Source organism: Microtus pennsylvanicus, chromosome 8 (genome assembly GCF_037038515.1).
Source record: "Microtus pennsylvanicus isolate mMicPen1 chromosome 8, mMicPen1.hap1, whole genome shotgun sequence".
NCBI lineage: Eukaryota > Metazoa > Chordata > Mammalia > Rodentia > Cricetidae > Microtus > Microtus pennsylvanicus.
Genome location: NC_134586.1, coordinates 99277200 through 99295182, shown reverse-complemented (window position 1 = coordinate 99295182; position 17983 = coordinate 99277200). Strand labels below are relative to the sequence as shown.

The 17983-nt window shown below is 47.9% G+C and overlaps 1 protein-coding gene across 3 annotated transcripts in view; it reads left to right on the top strand.

Annotated features, from left to right (window-relative positions):
* Positions 1-17983, top strand: part of Rnf144a (ring finger protein 144A) — a 120852-nt gene that overhangs the window by 91678 nt on the left and 11191 nt on the right. For all 3 annotated transcript variants that reach the window (XM_075984119.1, XM_075984117.1, XM_075984118.1), the window contains 5 exons: positions 2718-2822; positions 2983-3043; positions 9341-9548; positions 12848-12995; positions 16675-16764. In XM_075984119.1, coding sequence (XP_075840234.1) covers positions 2718-2822; positions 2983-3043; positions 9341-9548; positions 12848-12995; positions 16675-16764 — 612 coding nt within the window. The remainder of the gene's footprint in view (positions 1-2717; positions 2823-2982; positions 3044-9340; positions 9549-12847; positions 12996-16674; positions 16765-17983) is intronic.

Below are 17983 nucleotides of genomic sequence, written 5' to 3'. Positions count from 1 at the left end.
AAATGACTAACAACAGTCTGCTATTTGGAAGGCATTTGATTAAAGAAAGATGAGAGCTACATTAGAAACAGTATCTATTCCTGCCTGGGGGATGTTTATCTATTGTAACAGAAGTTTTTCTGGTTGTCTAATTTGTGTGCCTGTGTGGATGTGTGCGTGTGATCTCTTTAAGACATCTTTTTGCTATTAGATTGGAAAACAAGGCTTGTGAGTCATGACCTACTTTGGGTCTGGAAGAGGGCTGGGGCTGGTTGTGATGGACGCAGGAGCAGCCGCTTGAGTGGACAAATCAATATTCCCATGACATAATCCCGGTCTGTGCTGCTCGGAGATGCAACCCTTCGGGCTGCTGAGCTTGTTCTTGGGGTTGCAGCTGCCCAGACGTGACTCACTGCTTGTGGCCATAAGCGAGCCTTTGAACAGTTGGAAGACTCCCAAGGGCATCCATCTCTCACCTGGTTTAATTGTCCTGTTTCCCCATTTAGAGAGAATGAGGCTGTGCCATTATATTGGACTGTGGCCAGAGTTGTCCTAGAGTTTTCTGAGTTCAGTTGGTTTGAGACATTCCAGGTTCCCCCAGAGACCCAATTAGACAGATTTAATTATAGACAGTAAAGCAATGATTTTGTTTGGGCGTTTTTACACCCGTGACTGTAAACGGCATACCGCCCAGGCAGGCGAATGAGACAACAGCCCCTGCTTACTTAGCCGATACACCAAGATTATACCAGGTGTTTGGTTATTCTTTATTTCTCTCTGTCAAGAAAGCCACTGAGACAAGCCTGCTGATTTTATCATCTAGGGAACTAGGTGCCAAACACATCAAAGATGTACCCCCATGGCCTCAGTAGAGAGATCAAGATTACCTGTGTGTCTGACTCCAGCAACCGCAGGGTCATGCTCCCTTTCCACATTGGCACCATGGACAAGGCATGCCATTTCCCTGCCCGCCACACATAGAACAGACCTTCACCACCAAGTCAAGTGTCAGCCTCGTAGCAGATCCACAACGCTGTCTGGTTGGAGGGGGCAGGCACTGCAGCCTGGGCAGGAGTTGGTAATAGTCCTATCTTTTCTGGTTACCTGCCCTCTCTTGTCTTGGGAAGGCTTTCTATGGATGATAATTAGTTTGTTTCTGGTAACTCCACCATCTTTGGCCTCAGGCAGAACTCCAAAGCATCTCTCATCCACAGGTAGATGTAGGTGGGCCATGGTCAGAACCACAGTCCTCATCAGAGCCCTAGCAGGTGCACCAAGCTAGGGCTCGTGCCCGAGGTCCCCTGCTTAGAGCAGTGGTTCTCAACTTTTCTTTTTTAATTAATTAATTCGATTTTCAAAAAAATATCAATCCAAGCTCTCACTCCCTCTCCTCCTCCCATTCCCTCCACACACCCTCCCTCCCCACCCCCATCTAATCCTTAGAGATGGTTAAAGCACATTGCTTTGTGGAAGGTCCAAGGCCCTCCCTATTATATCTAGACTGAGTAAGGTATACATCCAAAAAGAATAGGATCTTAAAAAGTCAGTACATGCAGTAGTGATAACTCCTGTGTGCCACTGCCAGTGGCCCCTCAGTCTGCCCCAGCCATGCAACTGTCAACTACATTCAGAGGGACTAGTTTGGTCCTATGCTTGTTCCTTCCCATTGAGCCTAGAGGTCATGATCCTAGAGAAGCTAAGTAATAAGGTGAACCCCAAGAAAAACATATGTAGATCCACCTGGAAATTGGAAACAGACAATAACATGACAAAATTGGGAGCATGGGGGTGGGGAAGAAGGGAGGGTGAAAAGGGAAAAGGAGGGGTGGAGGGGAGGGGTGAGGAGAACTTGAGGGAATGGGATAGTCGAGATGGAGGAAGGACAGAGATAACTTGATCGAGGGAGCCATTATAGGGTAAGCAGAAACCTGGCTCTAGAGAAATTCCCAGAAATCCACAAGGATGACCCAGGCTAAGACCCTAAGCAATAGAGAAGAGGGAGCCTGATCTTGACTTGCCCTGTAGTCAGACTGATGACTATCTTAAATATCACCATAGAACCTTCATCCAGCACCTGATGGAAACAGAGACAGAGATCCACATCGGAGCACTGAACTGAGCTCCCAAAGAGCAATTGAAGAGTGGGAGGAATGAGAATATTAGCAAAGAGGTCAAGGCCATGATGAGTTCACCCACTGAAACAGTTTACCTGAGCTAATGGGAGCTCACCAACACCAGCTGGTCCTCAACCTTTCTAGTGCTGCAACCCCTTAATACGGTCCCTCATGTTGTGACATCCAACCATAAGATTATTTTCACTGCTACTTTATAACTGTAGTTTTCATACTATCATGAATCATAATGTAAATATGTGATATCTAATATGTGACATGTGACCCCTGTGAAAGGACTGTTTGACCCCCAAAGGGCTCACGACCCACAGGTTGATAAACATGGACTTAGAGCCCAGGGCAATACCTGGCCCATGATGTCAAGTCTCTGTTAAGCTGCCGTGAGAATGGCTCTTCGGGAAGTTGGTCCTGCCTGCCCTCTCCTACTCCCTCCCTCTCTTTATCTTACCATTTTACATCCATACCTTTATTGCCCCAATAGGCATATCTTGCCAGACTAGTCGTGAACATATCTCCCAGGGTTAATAGCTCGCCATTTGCCTGACATATCACTTTATCTTTGGTGTTTGGGAAGTATGGGTGCTTATACACTTTTCTTTCTTTCAGTGCCTGAAACAGTATGTTGAGCTCTTGATCAAAGAAGGACTAGAAACTGCAATTAGCTGCCCGGATGCTGCGTGCCCTAAACAGGGCCACCTTCAGGAGAATGAGGCATGTTCATGGAGGGAACGCATGATTTTGTCGCCTGTGTATGATGGATGGGCTGTGGCTGGCTTATCCGAATCCCGTTGTTTTCTCCTTGGCCTCATGTTGCATTACATTTTAGCCCTCTGCATCTTACAATCCTTATGCCTGTTTTTTTTCTTTGCAGATTGAGTGTATGGTTGCATCTGAAATTATGCAAAGATATAAAAAGCTACAGTTTGAAAGAGGTAAGTGGCCTGCTGTGTTAGCCAGTGTTGAATCTCACAGAAGAAGGTGGGTAGCGTTTATGGAGCTGTCTTTTGGGAGACGTGAGTGTACGTCATTTGACGGGAGTGGGAAAAGATGCAACAAGGACGAGAGCATTGCTGCGAATCGCACCTCTGAAGTAATGTTGTGGTAGACTCCTCCGAGCCGTTCACAGCCTGGCCGCCTGGGCTTGTGACCTACTTGGCAGCAGAAGGAACTCAGGGCACACTATTTATATACAGAGATTGGGGATTCTTGCTGGCCTAAGGAGATCCCTAGTTCGTATTTTTCTTCAGCTGGGTTTGGGTCTAATGGTTTCAAACTCTTAGACTCCCCCTATGTTTAAAAGATAACGGTGTGCAAGGAAGTCCCAGAGCTTGATACCCCTGCAGGTACCATTGTTGAGCACAGAGTCTAGATTCATTCAAGGGGTACTCTGTTTCAGTACCCCTTGAAGGCTTAGATAGCAGTGCTCGTGAGTAACTGAGCCTTGGGCCTCAGTGAGTATCCCAGGCTGACATAACCACGGTCCACAGCCATGGCAACTGGGTGACTTCTGGGGTTTTTAACTCTAGTGGGGTATCTGACCGTGTCTCCCACCCTGAGAACCAACTTCTCTGATCCTGTTGGGCCCTTAACAGACCTCTGCTTACTAGATCCAATCCTGATGAAGACAGAGAAATGGATGTGTGGAGTATATTCAGAGGGGTGTTAACTTCTCTTGATGATTCCTTTGCCAAGGCCTGAGACATGCCGAATGTTGGGTGAGCTCCACCATTGTAAGATGATGTTTGGAAGAACCTAGAGGTCCCATTGGCTCTGATCTCAGAGACTTGAGGTCACCTGCAATGAGAAGGTCAGAGACAGTGCAGTGTGGGTGGCTCCTGCTGCAGAGCCTCTAGGAGCGCATCTAGGGAGTGCCTTGACCATGCAGCAGGAGCTGCTGTGACCATGCCTCCTCTCCCTAGACACTGTGAGCCTATATCAGAGGTCTGCTGTTGAGCCAGACCCCAAGGTGACGTGCCTATGTGGAAACAAAAAAATGCAGGGCAGGATGCAGCTGTGACAAAGTGGCCGTGGATGCTCAAACGTGTGAGGCGTTAGAAGAAAACAGGAGCCATCCTAGAGATCATCTCTAATTTACTTAAAATGTAATATATACACACATGTATACATATATGTGTTTATGTGTATGGATGGATAACTTCAAAAATCAGTCGGGGCTGGAGAGAGAGCTCAGCAGTTGAAAACACTTAATGGTTCTTGCACAGGACCCTGCTTGGGTTCCCAGCACCCAGGTGGTGGCTCCTGACCATCTCTAACTCCAGTTCTGGGAGGTCTGATACTCTTTTCTGGCCTCCATGAACATGGCATGTGTGTGGCTCACATACATTCATGCAGGTAAACACATGTAAATTGCATATATGCACATGAAATGAGATTAAATAAATGTTTTACAAGGGCAATAAGGATTTTTAACGACTTTAAAGTTTGTTTCCCAGAGTCTGTTTCTCTAAATGGCACGGGTCAACCTGGGACAGTTTACCTTAAACCTGAGGCCGTGCAGCATTAAAGACAGAACAGGAGTTATAGAACCGATTACTTTGGATCTCTTAGAACCTCAGACGCTTTAAAACTCACTTTCATGGGCTTTTCACAGAGACTTAGAGTTGTTTCAACCACAGGAAAATGAACTATCTGTGACATCAAATTCAAAAGTGTAGCTGGGTAGGTTTTTCTGCCAGATAATTTTGAGCTTTCTTTTTCCTCTCGGTGGTCTGGCTTCGTCTAAAAGATCCTGGCTCTCACACCAGAAATGAATCACCTTAACTTAGGTTAGAAAAATAATGAAAACTCTCACTAGAAGACATCTTAGCAGCCTAAGGCTGAGTGATGTTTTAAAAGGACTTGGACTTAGTACCACAGAAGTACGGGCCAGATGGGATGTTAGCAGTGGGACCTAGAACACTGCGTATTCTAGCCAGCTCCTTGGACCAACCTAGAGATAAGATCAGAAAGCTCACTGTGACTTGCTTCCTTCCTTCAAAGTTTAGTCCACGGAGGACGCCTTAGGAGGAAACTCGTTTAGATGATTTTCTAACACGGAGAAGTCCTACAGTGGTTTTAGACTTCAAAAGGCTCTCTATTCAGCCCCGGTGTGTCTCGACTGACCCAGAAACCTGGATTTTCATTTTAGATTCTTGGCCTGTCTCCCTGAAGTCTTTGACCATCTGGAGGCTAGGGAGTGTTCTCGCTTACTGCTTTTGCTTTCTGGAACCTTCTGCCCCACTGGGCTCGCTCTAGAGAGAGGGCCACGGAGCATCTCTTGTGCATGCCTGTCCTGTAGCATCTGAGTGTGTGCCAAGGAAGATGGAAGGCTACATATGTTTATCTCCAGTCTTTCTGGAAGTCCATGCTATCCCAACTTGATCCTTTTGTTTATTAAAAGAAAAAAAAATCTCAGAGTGATTAGTAACCTGGCCAGATACATTTCCAGCCCTAACAAGAACCAGAGTCATCAGTATGCAGTCTCTTCTCAATAGGGTCTAACCCACCACTATAAGGGCACTAGTTGAATCAATTAACACAGCCGCAGGGAGTACATGAGCGTGTGTTGGGTGCTAGTACCTCAGAATACTTTAGCATCCCATCTGTCTAAAAATGTAAACCGCCTTTATGAAAAATGATCAAGCATTTTCTAGTAGAGCTCTTGGGATCTGCTTCACCGAGGGTCCTTGATGTGGGAAGTCCTTCTGTATATGTGTTGCTTTTATTGGTTAATGAATAAAGCTGTCTTGGGTCTGCACATGGCAGAATAGACATAGGTAAGGAAAACTAAACTGAATGCTGGGAAAAGAAGGCAGAGTCAGGAGATGCCATGTAGCCACTGCCAGGAACAGATGAGCCAGAACCTTGGCAGTAAGCCACAGCCACGTGGCTATACACAGATTAATAGAAATGGGTTAAATTAAGATGTAAGAGCTAGCCAATAAGAAGCTAAAGCTAATAGGAGAAGCAGTGATTTAATTAATATAGTTTCTGTGTGCTTATTTCGGGACTGAGCAGCTGGGAATGAACAAGCAGCCTCCTACAACAGGTCCTGAAGAAACTTATGTTAATCCCAGTCTCTTGAAGAGAAGTTCTGCGGGATAAGTATGTCTTTGGCAGAGTGAGGTTACGACTGGCTTCTTTTGCTCCCCCAAGAAAGCATGACTTGCTTCCTGTTAACATATCTCATGTACATGCATGTGCATATATAGTATAATAGCTGTACTATGCTATATAAGACACAGCATGGACAGTGGGTTCTTAATAGACACAGGTGGCAGTAAAGCTGAGAGATGCGTCTATACATTCAAAGAGAAGCACATGAATGCTCTCTGCCCTGAACTTCATTACGGACTGATCCCTGCTTCTATGCACAGCTGGACGGATTGAGCAGTGGGAAGAGCAATGAGCATATTAATAGATTTCTGCTAGGGGTTGGGGCTACCCTGTTGGCCTCACAGCGCAAGGAGAATGCTTGCAGTCTGCTCAGAGGCAGATCACTTCCCTTTGCCTGTAGTGAATCTCTCCATGTGGTAATAGGCAGGGACATATCATGGCCCTGAGCAAACCAGCCATAAACTTGAAATTACTGCCATGGAAACCTGCCTTAGGTCTCCCCTCCATGCCACAGCCGAATGGGCCTTCTTTGATAAAGTTACAAGGTAGCCTCTCTCACTGCCATCAGAAGTATATGAAGAGAAACCTGTCCCAACCACCCCCCACACATACACACTGATGTCTGGGGCTTCTAGAGCATAGGAGTGTCAACAGACAGGACATAGGGGTTCCCAAGGTCTGAGACCAGAAGCCTATTCCCAACAAGGTTCAACTAAAGCATGATATTAAACAGAAAACCAGAGGCCTGGGTCATGTCACACATTTAGCATGTCCCCCTCTCCCCAGAACTTCAGTAGCTATACAGATAGAATGTAGCATATTGGTTTGAGGCCAGGCCAGCTCCCCCAGCACATGCCCAGAGAGATGGGGACAGGGCTAGTAGGTGAAGTCAAAGTTGTGTGTTGAAGGGGAAGAACTGCTAGCAGAGAGAATCCTGAGGGTTCTTGAACTGTGGGCACCTTGGGGATCTCCTCCCAGCATGTACCTGAGGTCTAGGAGGTGTTAGGGAATTCTCAGCATCCCAAGCCTGCAGGGAAACCCTTCTTCATGTGCCCCAGTTCTGTATCCACATGTTCGGTGGCCATAAACCTCCTTCAGAGAGCAAACATTGACACCCAAGTTGGACAGTAGCGACAGTTCATTTTCTCCGTGTCAGGGGCATCTCAGAGGTTTTACAGTATTGTACTGGAGTCTGATCAGTGTGTGAAGTTGATTCTCAGTCCTAGAGTCCGCTGTTGTCACAGGCACTATCTCTGGCCCTCGCTTTCATACCAACAAGTTTCTTTTATGCTTTTGATGAACTTAATAGTAAGGCAAGGAGGAGTCAGCCCACCACAGCTAGCAGACCAACTCATCAACCCATCTCCTACCCCACCCCCGCTGCTATCATTTATGTTTCCTTACAACCTTCATTTATGGGTGGTAGCCTGCTTTAACCAAGTTGATGTTACAGAAATTCTCAGATCATGTGGTTCTTAGTGATGTAAATAATCCCCACCCTGCCCTTTACAGAGATGGGCCAGTAGAGGAAAGATCATGACTGAGCTGACAGGCTTGCTCCTTCAGCACTGGACAGATGATCCCCTATTCTTGAGGAACATGGAGCCCTTAGAAGGGCACACACAAGCATAAGAGTGCTATGCTGCTTCAGACCTTGAAACTGAACTTATTTGTAACTGGTGATTATTTGGCTCACAACTGGAAATTCTATAAGTCCACCATGGTGGGAAAGGCATGGTGGCAGGGATGTGAGGTGACTGGTCTCATGGCCTCTTCAGTCAGGAAGCAGAAAGAAATGAACTCCTGTTCTTAGCTCAGTCCAGGACCCAGTGCATGGGCAATGGTGCTCCCTACAGTTAAGAATGTGTCTTCCCACTTCAATTGTCCTCATTTAGAAGCTGCCTCACAGTCATGCTCAGAGGCTATGTGCTCAGCGATCAAGTTGGCAGCCAATGCTAATCATCGTGGCCCTCTGCACTCTCAGTCGCCTGCGTGTCCCACTGTAGGGCTCCTGTCTTTGAGTCAGGTGAGCTGCAACGGCATCTGGCTACCTGGAATAGGGCTGGGATGTTTGCCAACAAGCGCCCTTTGCTTTGCACATTAGCGAACACCTTTTTGCAAACTTCCTCACCAAAATCCAGTGCTCCCCAGGTTGCTTCCCGAGCACAGCTTGACTCCAAAGCTGAGGGCCAGTGGCCCATGCAACCTTAAGATGGCCTTGTAATCCACTGGCCTGCTGTGGTCCCTGTTGTAAAGTTAGCCTCCTGTTTGCACCTCCCACCACACCTGGTGAGAGGGCAAAGTCTTCCAGAGAGGAGGGGAAGTGAGATGCCCGGCTGGCTCGCCACGGAGGCCAGCTCAGGACAAGTTATAAATGCGGGTTTTGGATCAGGATTGTGAAGGAAGAGGAATGCCACCATATCCTGTTTTTAAAGTAAACTTCCTGACCAGTCCCATTAAGAAAGGCTTTGCAGCAGCTTGGACTCAATCTGCAGGGAAGGCAAGCTCCTGGTTTTACCCAGGTTTAGACTTGGCAAGAGAATCTGTCTCGAATGTGTGAATCGATGGACTAGAAGACTAATTACGAACCAAATAAGACAGCTCGTTCTAGAAGTGTCATGGTGAAAACCGTGGTTTTGTATGCCACCTTAGATGGTAGAAAGACAATAAGACTATGGCAGCCTCTTCTTTCCTTCTTCCTTTTTACATTTCAACAGAAATTTGCCAGTGGCTGTGTGCAAACCTGGTACTGGGCCAGGGCTCTTACCTGACTGCAGGGAATGTGTCCTGGTGCTGGTGGGAACATGGGGTGGGGAGGTGGAGAAAAGATCTGGTGATGTTGGTGTTCAGAGAACCTGGGCTGGGTGAAAATATAATGGCACTGGACGGTAAAATGGCAGTGGCAGGAGCCCCCAGCATACTGGGTACTAGGGTGAAAAGCTGGGAGTAGCTTGGGTGGGGTTGGATGAACGTTTGAAGTGTGTCTGGGTCACCTGGATGTCCTCCATTCCGACTGCCTTAGTCAGTGCCCCAGAGGCTCTCTTCTATGCTTACCCTCTCCGATGCCCGTGGTTTCCTGCATCTGATTTTTGTCTTCTGTCTCCTTGTGCCAGAGGTGCTCTTTGACCCTTGCCGGACGTGGTGCCCAGCATCCACTTGCCAAGCCGTGTGCCAACTCCAGGACATAGGAATTCAGACCCCCCAGCTGGTGCAGTGCAAAGCCTGCGACATGGAATTCTGCTCTGCCTGCAAAGCCCGCTGGCACCCTGGCCAAGGCTGCCCCGAGACCATGCCAATCACCTTCCTTCCTGGGGAGAGCAGGTACCGCTGTGTAGGAGCTGTGGTAGAATCAGTGGGCAGGGCGCTATAGCTGGCAGAAGACGTAGGCTTCCTTCATGAAAGTACCACCTGAGAGCTTGTGGCTGTCAATCAGGTCCACATCCTGAGTCTCCTTCAGATCTGTGGTTTTACTTGTGAGAATATTTGTGAGCCCCTGGGAATGTAAAGGTGTGTAAGACCCCCCCCCCTCCTCCCTGCGTGAAAAGAGAGATGCACAGTGAGCTACACACCCGGACTAAGTCCTTTGCTATCAGCAATTTTCGCACAGCTACCCTCTGTTGGAGGTGATATGAAATAAGGGTGTAAGAATAAGACCACCCCAGTCATAGTGAGTGCTGGTTACAAACAGGACCACAAGTCCCCAGGTACAGGAAGCTAAGAGCCCCACAGCTCTTTAAAATCTTGTCTATTAGAATATGGCAAAACACTACTGAATTTCTTCCCTCTTGCTTCTCCCAGTCAGATAGCCCAGCTGTTTGCCCAGGTGGACTTTGTAAATTAATCACATGGACCTTAAAATTTAACAGAATGAACCATACGAGATTAATTCTATCAGGGGCATCACTCCCCAGCAGAGTGTATACTGCCATGGAGTTCAGCTAGGCGAAGTGGCCATGCTACTGATGGAGAGACTATCATGACTGTCTGCTCCATAACCAAAGGAGTCCCTCCCCGCCCTGATTTCCTTTATTTTCCCATCTTCAGGAAGATACCCCAGCCATGCCCCAGCCTCAGATCCTCTCTTGATCTCCCAGCCCAGCACTGTCGTCTCTCAGTTTGTACGCTGTCTCCGGGCCTACAGGTCCCTCTTGCACCATGTTCCTTTTCCAGACCCTCCTTGCTGCTCTTTGCACGGGCGCCCCTCCCTTCTGTCAGCTCTGTCACCAGGGTGTTGTGGATGACGGCATCCTTTGCTTTCCTGCTACGGTTTAGATGCATTGACCACCATCCAGGACTTACTCTGTTGTAAGTCACTGATTTTATGGCTGCTGCTTCTGCCCTCAGGGGCAATGCATGCTTGATGTTTGACCTGGCACATGTCAGGCATTTGATACTAGCAAAGATCACTCAATTTAGATGTAGGGTTATAGAAGCCTCCAGACTCTAGGAAGAAACATGCTTGCTGTTTGGCTTGATTAAAAGTGATTGGCAGAAGTTGATTTCCCGGGAGGCAGAGCCAGAAGCAGTTGAGGCATCTATTCAGGGAAGAAGTCCAGTTGTTTGTCCCTAGTCAGTGAGTGAGTGAGTCCTGCCTTTTAGCAGGAAGAACAGGAATGGAGGACCCAGCCCAGGCATTTTCCCTACCTTGAAGCTTCCTTGGGTGCTGAAGATGTGCTCAGTCAGTAGACTTCTTGCCTAGCATGCAAGAAGCTCCATGTTCAATAACCACCCTGCATATACCAGACATGATGGTGCATGCGTATAATTCTAGCATTCAGGTGGGAGCTGTCACCAAGTATCTTCCTGGATTACTTTCCATTTTATATTTTGAGGCAGGATCTCTCAGTTGAACCCATGGCTTACCAGTCAGCTAGACTAGCTAGCCAGCTTGCCTTGGGGATAGGATACCCTGCCCTTACCTGTTCTAGTGCTGAGACTGGAGATAGGTAACACACCAACCCAGTTTTTAAATATTTAATATTGTAATGTATAATATTATATATTCTGGCGATGCAAACTCCGTCCTTATGCTGGCATGACAAACACTTTTCCCACCGAGCCATCTTCCCAGCCTTTCCCAGAATTTCTTATCCTGTTACCTCCCATTTGTGGACAGAGAACCCCATTCACTCAGGAAGTCACGCCTCGTTGCCCTTAGGAAACCCATAGGCATAATCCTGAGGAATGGTCACTGCTAATCATCAGACAGGTTGTGCTAAGGCGTCATTTAACTCTTGTACATCCTGTGGCCCTTCTGAACCATCCTCTGCCGAGATGCCTGCTAATAGTGCCACCACCTGACTTCAGCTGTGTGCTCGGACAGCACTGATTATTGGCTGGAAGGGGAGCCATCACTTTCCAGGACATACTGGATTGATGCTGAGGATTCTAATGGAGTACTTTATGTACCCTAGCAGTCTGTGGTCTCTTCTCTTGGCCTTTACCATTTCTTCCTCCAGATGTTGTCATGAATATATATTTAAGAGAATAGCTCTGTTTAGAAAAATGTCACAGCTGATATTCCTCAGCCGTGCCTAAATACCTGTTCTACTTTGAAAACATTATCAGTGTTGACTTCTTGCTACTTCTTACCCATTACTATCTTCATCACTGTGCCGTTGCTGTGAGAAGACAGCACAGCCAAGGCACCTCTTCTGGAGGAAAACATCTAAGTGGGGGCTGGCTTAGCGCTTCAGAGGATTAGTGCATGATCATCATTGGCAGAAAGCAGGCAAGTGTGGTGCTAGAGCCTTAGCTGAGAGCTTTACATCTTCGTCTGCATGTTTCGGTGGGGATGGGAGACACTGAGCATGATGTGGGCTTTGGAATCCCCAAAGCCCATCCCCAGCCACATATGTCCTTCCACAAGGCCACACCTACTCCCAAAAGGCACCTGTGCTAATCCTCCTAATCCTTCTCAAACACTCTCTGATGACTACACATTCAAATATGGCCTACAGCAGCCATTCTCATCCAAACCAACACAGTTACTTGGCATATCCAGGGTGCTTTCTTAGGCTCACATTGAAGATTGAGGCTTATAGGGGTGTCATGTAGCTGATTTGTGGAGGAGCCAGCATCTGCTGCAAGACTTAGGGCTATAATGAGCATTGCACATCCATACTAGGTCCTCCGGGACACGGTAGTGACAACAGGCCAGGTAGCTCTTCTAAAGCAAGTGTGTATCTTCTTGTGTGTATGCTTATGACTTCTTTGTTCTGACAAAACCAAAGTGCATAAAATGTATTATCCACTCTTTGGGAAATGCACACATTGCTGAAGCTCCAACACCATTCTTCAGGTTTCCCCAGTATAAGCTTCAAGCTATATATAAGGGTTTTTTTAATAGAAATATTCAATATTTCTATTAAATATTAAATATTTAATAGAAATATATTAGGTATGTGCTGATGTTCTTTTTGTTTTTGTCTTGTTTTTACTTTATTTGGGCAGATTCACTCGCCATACTTTGGCTGTTTTTTTCCCAGGGTTTTCGTTTCTTTGTCTTTAGTACCAAGTGGTCTGGGGTAGAGAGGTGCTGTTAGGTGCTCTCAGCACAGCCCCGCTGCTGGGTCTCTCTTGATTCCCACTGCACGACCCTCATCATGTGTCTCCCACAGCTCTGCCTTCAAGATGGAAGAGGGCGATGCTCCCATCAAGCGCTGCCCCAAGTGCAGGGTGTACATCGAGCGGGATGAGGGCTGCGCGCAGATGATGTGTAAGAACTGCAAGCACGCCTTCTGTTGGTACTGCCTGGAGTCTCTGGATGTAAGTACTGGGCAGCCTCCCGCAGCAGCCATGAGCTCTTAGTTCAGGTCCGTAGTAGAGGAAGCTGGAGATACTTGCCCGGGGAAGCTGGAGGCCAAGCCAGTGGCAGAGAAGTAACACCAGGGGATGATTCTCCTGTGTTTATGGGAATCCAGGTTCCCTGAGGTGAAGCTTGGTTACCGATGCTGGATAAAGAAGCTTAGGGCAGGCTTGGGGTTCAGCTTTATGTTGAAGAGTATTGGGGTCTTTGAAAAACACCGGGGCTGGCAGAGTAATGATCCCTGTGAGGCAAGAAGGAAGTCTGGTTCAACTTGACTCATTAGCCGGTGCTGGCCTAAACCTATCAAGTCCAACCCCGGGCAATTTATTTTAGCCATCTTTAAGCCCAGTAAGATTTGGGGAAAATGTTTCCTGGTATAACACAATCCTGTGTGCACAAGGAAACACAGTTACACGGAAACTCTTCTTCAAGTACATGTCACTTCTTCCACGGAGATGGGTTCATGATAGGGCTACCTGTGTGGTCTTAAAGGCTTAGGGGAGAAACTGGGACCATCTTGGTCGTGCAAATAGCAGGCCATGCAGGTACTTTGCTCCCAACAGAGGAAGAGATGCTGAATGTCTTTGGGTGTCTCAGGCTAGTCCTGATGAGCCTGGGTGTTATGACAGCGTACCACAGGCTGGTACCAACAGCAGACATCTATTTCCCCAGTTCAGGGGCTGGAGAACTGGACTATGGCAGCTGACAGATGGGTCTGGTGAAGGCTCCATTCTGGTCCTTGGATGACTGCCTTCTCCCTCGGCCATGTTGGGAAAAGCAAGCTCTGGTCTCTCCAAAGACACCAATCCTGTCAGGGACTCCTTCCCCGTGACCTCATCTAAATTCAATCACCCCCAAAGGCCCACCTGCAGACACCACCATATTGAGGCTTGGAACCCTGATGAATCCCAGAATTTGGGTGGTAGGAAACACACTCAGTTAGTGGAACAGTAGGAAAAATGACAGTACACAGCAGCAAAGCATGCTGGGCATTGGGGAATTTCTATGCCGCATCTACATAGAAAGGAAACATATATTCCCTGTGCTGTGTGTCAGAATAGATGTGTCTAGCCTCAGACAGCAGCCGTCTGCCTTTGTGTTCTCCATGTCCAGACCCTTATGTCCCTGCTGCTGCTACAATGGTTTCTCACTGCCTCTTTCTCTGCTTTCCTCTCTGCTGCTATGATAAATGCTTTGATCAAAAGCCGTCTAGGAAAGGTTTTCTTTTGTTTGCTTGTTTGTGTGTTAAATTTTACAGGGAAGTCAGGACTGGTGCTGGAAGAATCCATGGGAAAATGCTGCTTGCTGCCTCTCCATTCCCAGCCTGCCTAGCTGATACAGGCTAGGGCTACCTGCCTAGGGGATGGTGCTGCCCACAGTGGGTTACCCTCTTCCACTTCAGTCAAGACAATGCCTCACAGACAGGCCCATGGGCCAATCTGATCTTGACAGACCTCAATTAGAAGTCCCTCCTTAGGCGACGCCAGACTATGTCACATTGACAGATGAAGCTGAGCAGGAGGGTGACTTTCCACAATGACTTTGGTTTCGGAAGAATTTGATCACATATCCTTTAGAAGACTATCAAATCACCTGCTAAGCACTGTAGTTAGCAATAGGCCAAGTGAACTGAACCGCGCCTCCTGATAGGAGCCTGTTTTTATCTGCTTTGATTAGCAGTGATGGTTAATTTTAGGAGGAAACCATGATGCACTTAAAGGTGACACAAAATCATCTCTAAGACCCAGTGATCATCATTCTATGGCATCAACTTGACTGAATTAAAAAAAAAAACTCCTAGGGCATTAGCGACACACATGTGTGCGGACGTGGGTTGTGTGGGGTGTAAAGGATGCTTTCAGAGAGGATTAACTGAGAATGGAAGCCCCACCCCCACACACTCTGTCTTTCAAGGACCAGCATGAGGAATGAGGTTTGGGTTAAAATAGAGGACAAGAGATAAGACAAAACTTAACAACCTTAGCCAAAGTGTGGCCCCATCGTTAGCCCATCATTTTCTGCTGTAAGGTAGCCTGACAAGTCAGAAAGATGTGAACTCTTCCTGAGGGAAACACACACACACCCGCTACCCCAAATCTGGTACCGGGATTCAGCCTATTTCTTTCCTCATCTTGAGACTCCTGGGGAAATCCCAACTCCCTGGAGCTCAGTATTTTCCAAAGGTCTTATACCCAAAGGGTTTGGGGGTAGCCCAAGTGTCTCTCTTGAGAATATTTCCGCCTGTGGAGTGTGGCCTGGGAATCTTCATTGGCCACCCGCTTCCTAGGAGGTTTGGCTCACCAGCTGGTACCCACTTTGAAGGACGGAGAATAGTAAAGGCTTTAAAGCAGCCGATGCCGTGTGGCGTGGTGTGTGCTTTAGAAAGAACTTTGGAGCTTTTTAGAGAACCACAAAACAAGATGCTGTCACAGGCAGACTAGGGAAATGAGACCTTTCCTAGGTGCTTAAACTAGTCTTTGGGTAACTGCCTCTACATTAATGTGAGGACAAGGGCAATTAAGAGTCCCAGAGGAGAGCTCACAGCAGGCAGAAGTGGCCGGATAGAGTTTCAACAGGGGCTCACCTGTCCTGGGAAGGTGAGCCAGCTGCAAAACTTCTGCCTCTAGTGGCCGTTGTTTGGAGAGCTGCATCATAAAAGCCAGGCTTTATGGCCACCCTGCCATGTATTCGCACCCTGAGAGGCTTGACCTTAAGCCAGCAAACTCCAGGTTGGAGCCCTTTTCAGCACCAGAGGCAGGATGGCTTCTCTGCCCCCCTAGCTATAATAGAGTTGACCCGAGGAGCCAGAAGTTGGTGGTGATATCTTAGGTTTCTCTGGTTTTCTTGTCCTTTGAGTCATATTGGACCCTGTGATCATTTGTTCTTTTCTTCAAAGGAAGCTTCCTGTTGGTGGCCTTGGTTGGCTGTTGGTACTGTCTCCTACCTTTTTCCTGTCGGTGATGGCTAGGCAGGGACTCGTGGGGGTGTATGCAGAGAATACCTGTCCCCAATACTCAGTGGTGCTTGAACATATTGAGGTCCCTTGAGTGGTGAGAGCCTTCAGAGGTGACCGACACAGTGAGCCCTCAGCCCAGCCACCTGGAAGTGACTCTCCTAAGAGGCCATGTGGAGGGAGGCATGGAGCAGAAAGTTCTCTGGGATGCTGGCTCACTCAAATGGGAGGAGAACTTGTGGGTAGAGAGGGTGGTTGCTCGACTGGTTCTTGAGTAAAGAGTAACATTGCAAAGGGTTTCTGAAAATCTGCCCTAAGGGAGGACTGGCCTGGTAAGAAGCTGGTCTGGTCTCATTGGATCTGACACAGGCCAGCCTAAAAGAAACTTCATCTTCCTCTTCAGTCACTTGTTGGTTCAAGCTTCAGAAATGTCACTATATTCAGGAGACCCTTCTCCGGCTCAATACTGAGATCTGGCCCCAAGACTCCCTCGATCAAATGAGGCTAACAGTTCTCCCTGACTGCTCTGTGGAAAAGGATGGTAGTCCGGAGGAGTGGTACCCGAGTGTCTGCACATTCCCTGGCTGTCACCCTTGCCTGTGTCCACATACTGTGTGTCTAGAGCATAGAACATACCAAGAGCTGGCATCCCATGTTCACAGCTGACCTTTCTCTGCCCTTCGCAGGATGACTTCCTTCTGATACATTACGACAAAGGGCCTTGTCGCAACAAGTTGGGCCACTCCCGGGCATCAGTGATCTGGCATCGGACACAGGTAACAGGCTGTTTGCCTTGAACTTTGAGCTCAAGAAAATGTGTGTGTGTGTGTGTGTGTGTGTGTGCTAGAAGACTTTCTAGTGATGCTGATGGCCTGGCACAGTGTTTGAATATGTGCACATGGGTGTCTAATATCAGACCTGTTACTTGCACGAGAATCCTGACTTTGGCCATGACCAGACCTGCCTGCTGACCATATTGTTACTCTTGGTCCTTGGTGAAGAGCTGTCTCTAGCTGTCCTTAGAGAGGCAAGCAAGTTGCTGGCATAAAAGGATGATGGGGAAGTAAGGGAACATCTCTGCTGTGGGCAGAGCCTGTAAATGGCTCTTGGGTCAGCTGATTCTGCAGTGTTGAATTACATGTGGAGGGGGGTTTAGCACCTGTGTGCCAGCCACGTCTGTAAGACATTCCTCTATGGACCCTGCCTTCTGTTAGGTGCAAAGGGCAGAGATGACGCACCAGCAGACTCCCCCGTGACATAAAGCAGCTATGGAGTGAGGGATGGGGAAAGGCTCTAAGATGACATCAGGCCTGGTCATGTGTGTTAGTGCTACTTCTAAGTGTCAAGGATAAACCTGTGTATACGAGGGCCAGGGCAGAGAAGACGGGGCAAGTGAACAGCTTGGATTGTGGACAGACAGGGCCATGTGGATTGTAAGACAGAGAGTATGGGATTAGTCTGGGAGATTACATCTCCGGGGGCTTTGCCAGACCTGGATTTGATTTACCCTGAAGTTGGGAGCTACAAAGGGTTAGAGAAGTGGAGTCAGCTTTACTCCACAGTTGCCTTGGAAGGGGCTTCTTTCCCAGGCTTTCCCAGGAGTCCTCTGAGGTCACTGTGCCAGTCCATCTAAAGATGGAGGGACAGTAGACTAGAGCTGGGAGTGGGTCTGACTGTAACTTCATTTCCTTGTGCTCCTAGCTCCAGGTTGATGGGGACGAAAGCCCGTGAGCGTGAGTGTCTGCAGCGGAGCTGAGGGGATTCCCTGCAAAGTGTTACTTAGGAGCAGGCATTCAACTGCTGACCAGGCCTGATGCCCCCTACCCATTCCCTGGTCGTTATAGTGCGTGAGTTGCTATGGGATTCTGTGCTCTTTAAATAGCACCATCTCAAGGCATCTATGCGAGTGGGTGGCGGAGGTGTCATCCGCAATGGCAGGGTTGTCCTTATTAGGATGAATGCAGATATATGGTGTACTGCATTTCAGAGACATGC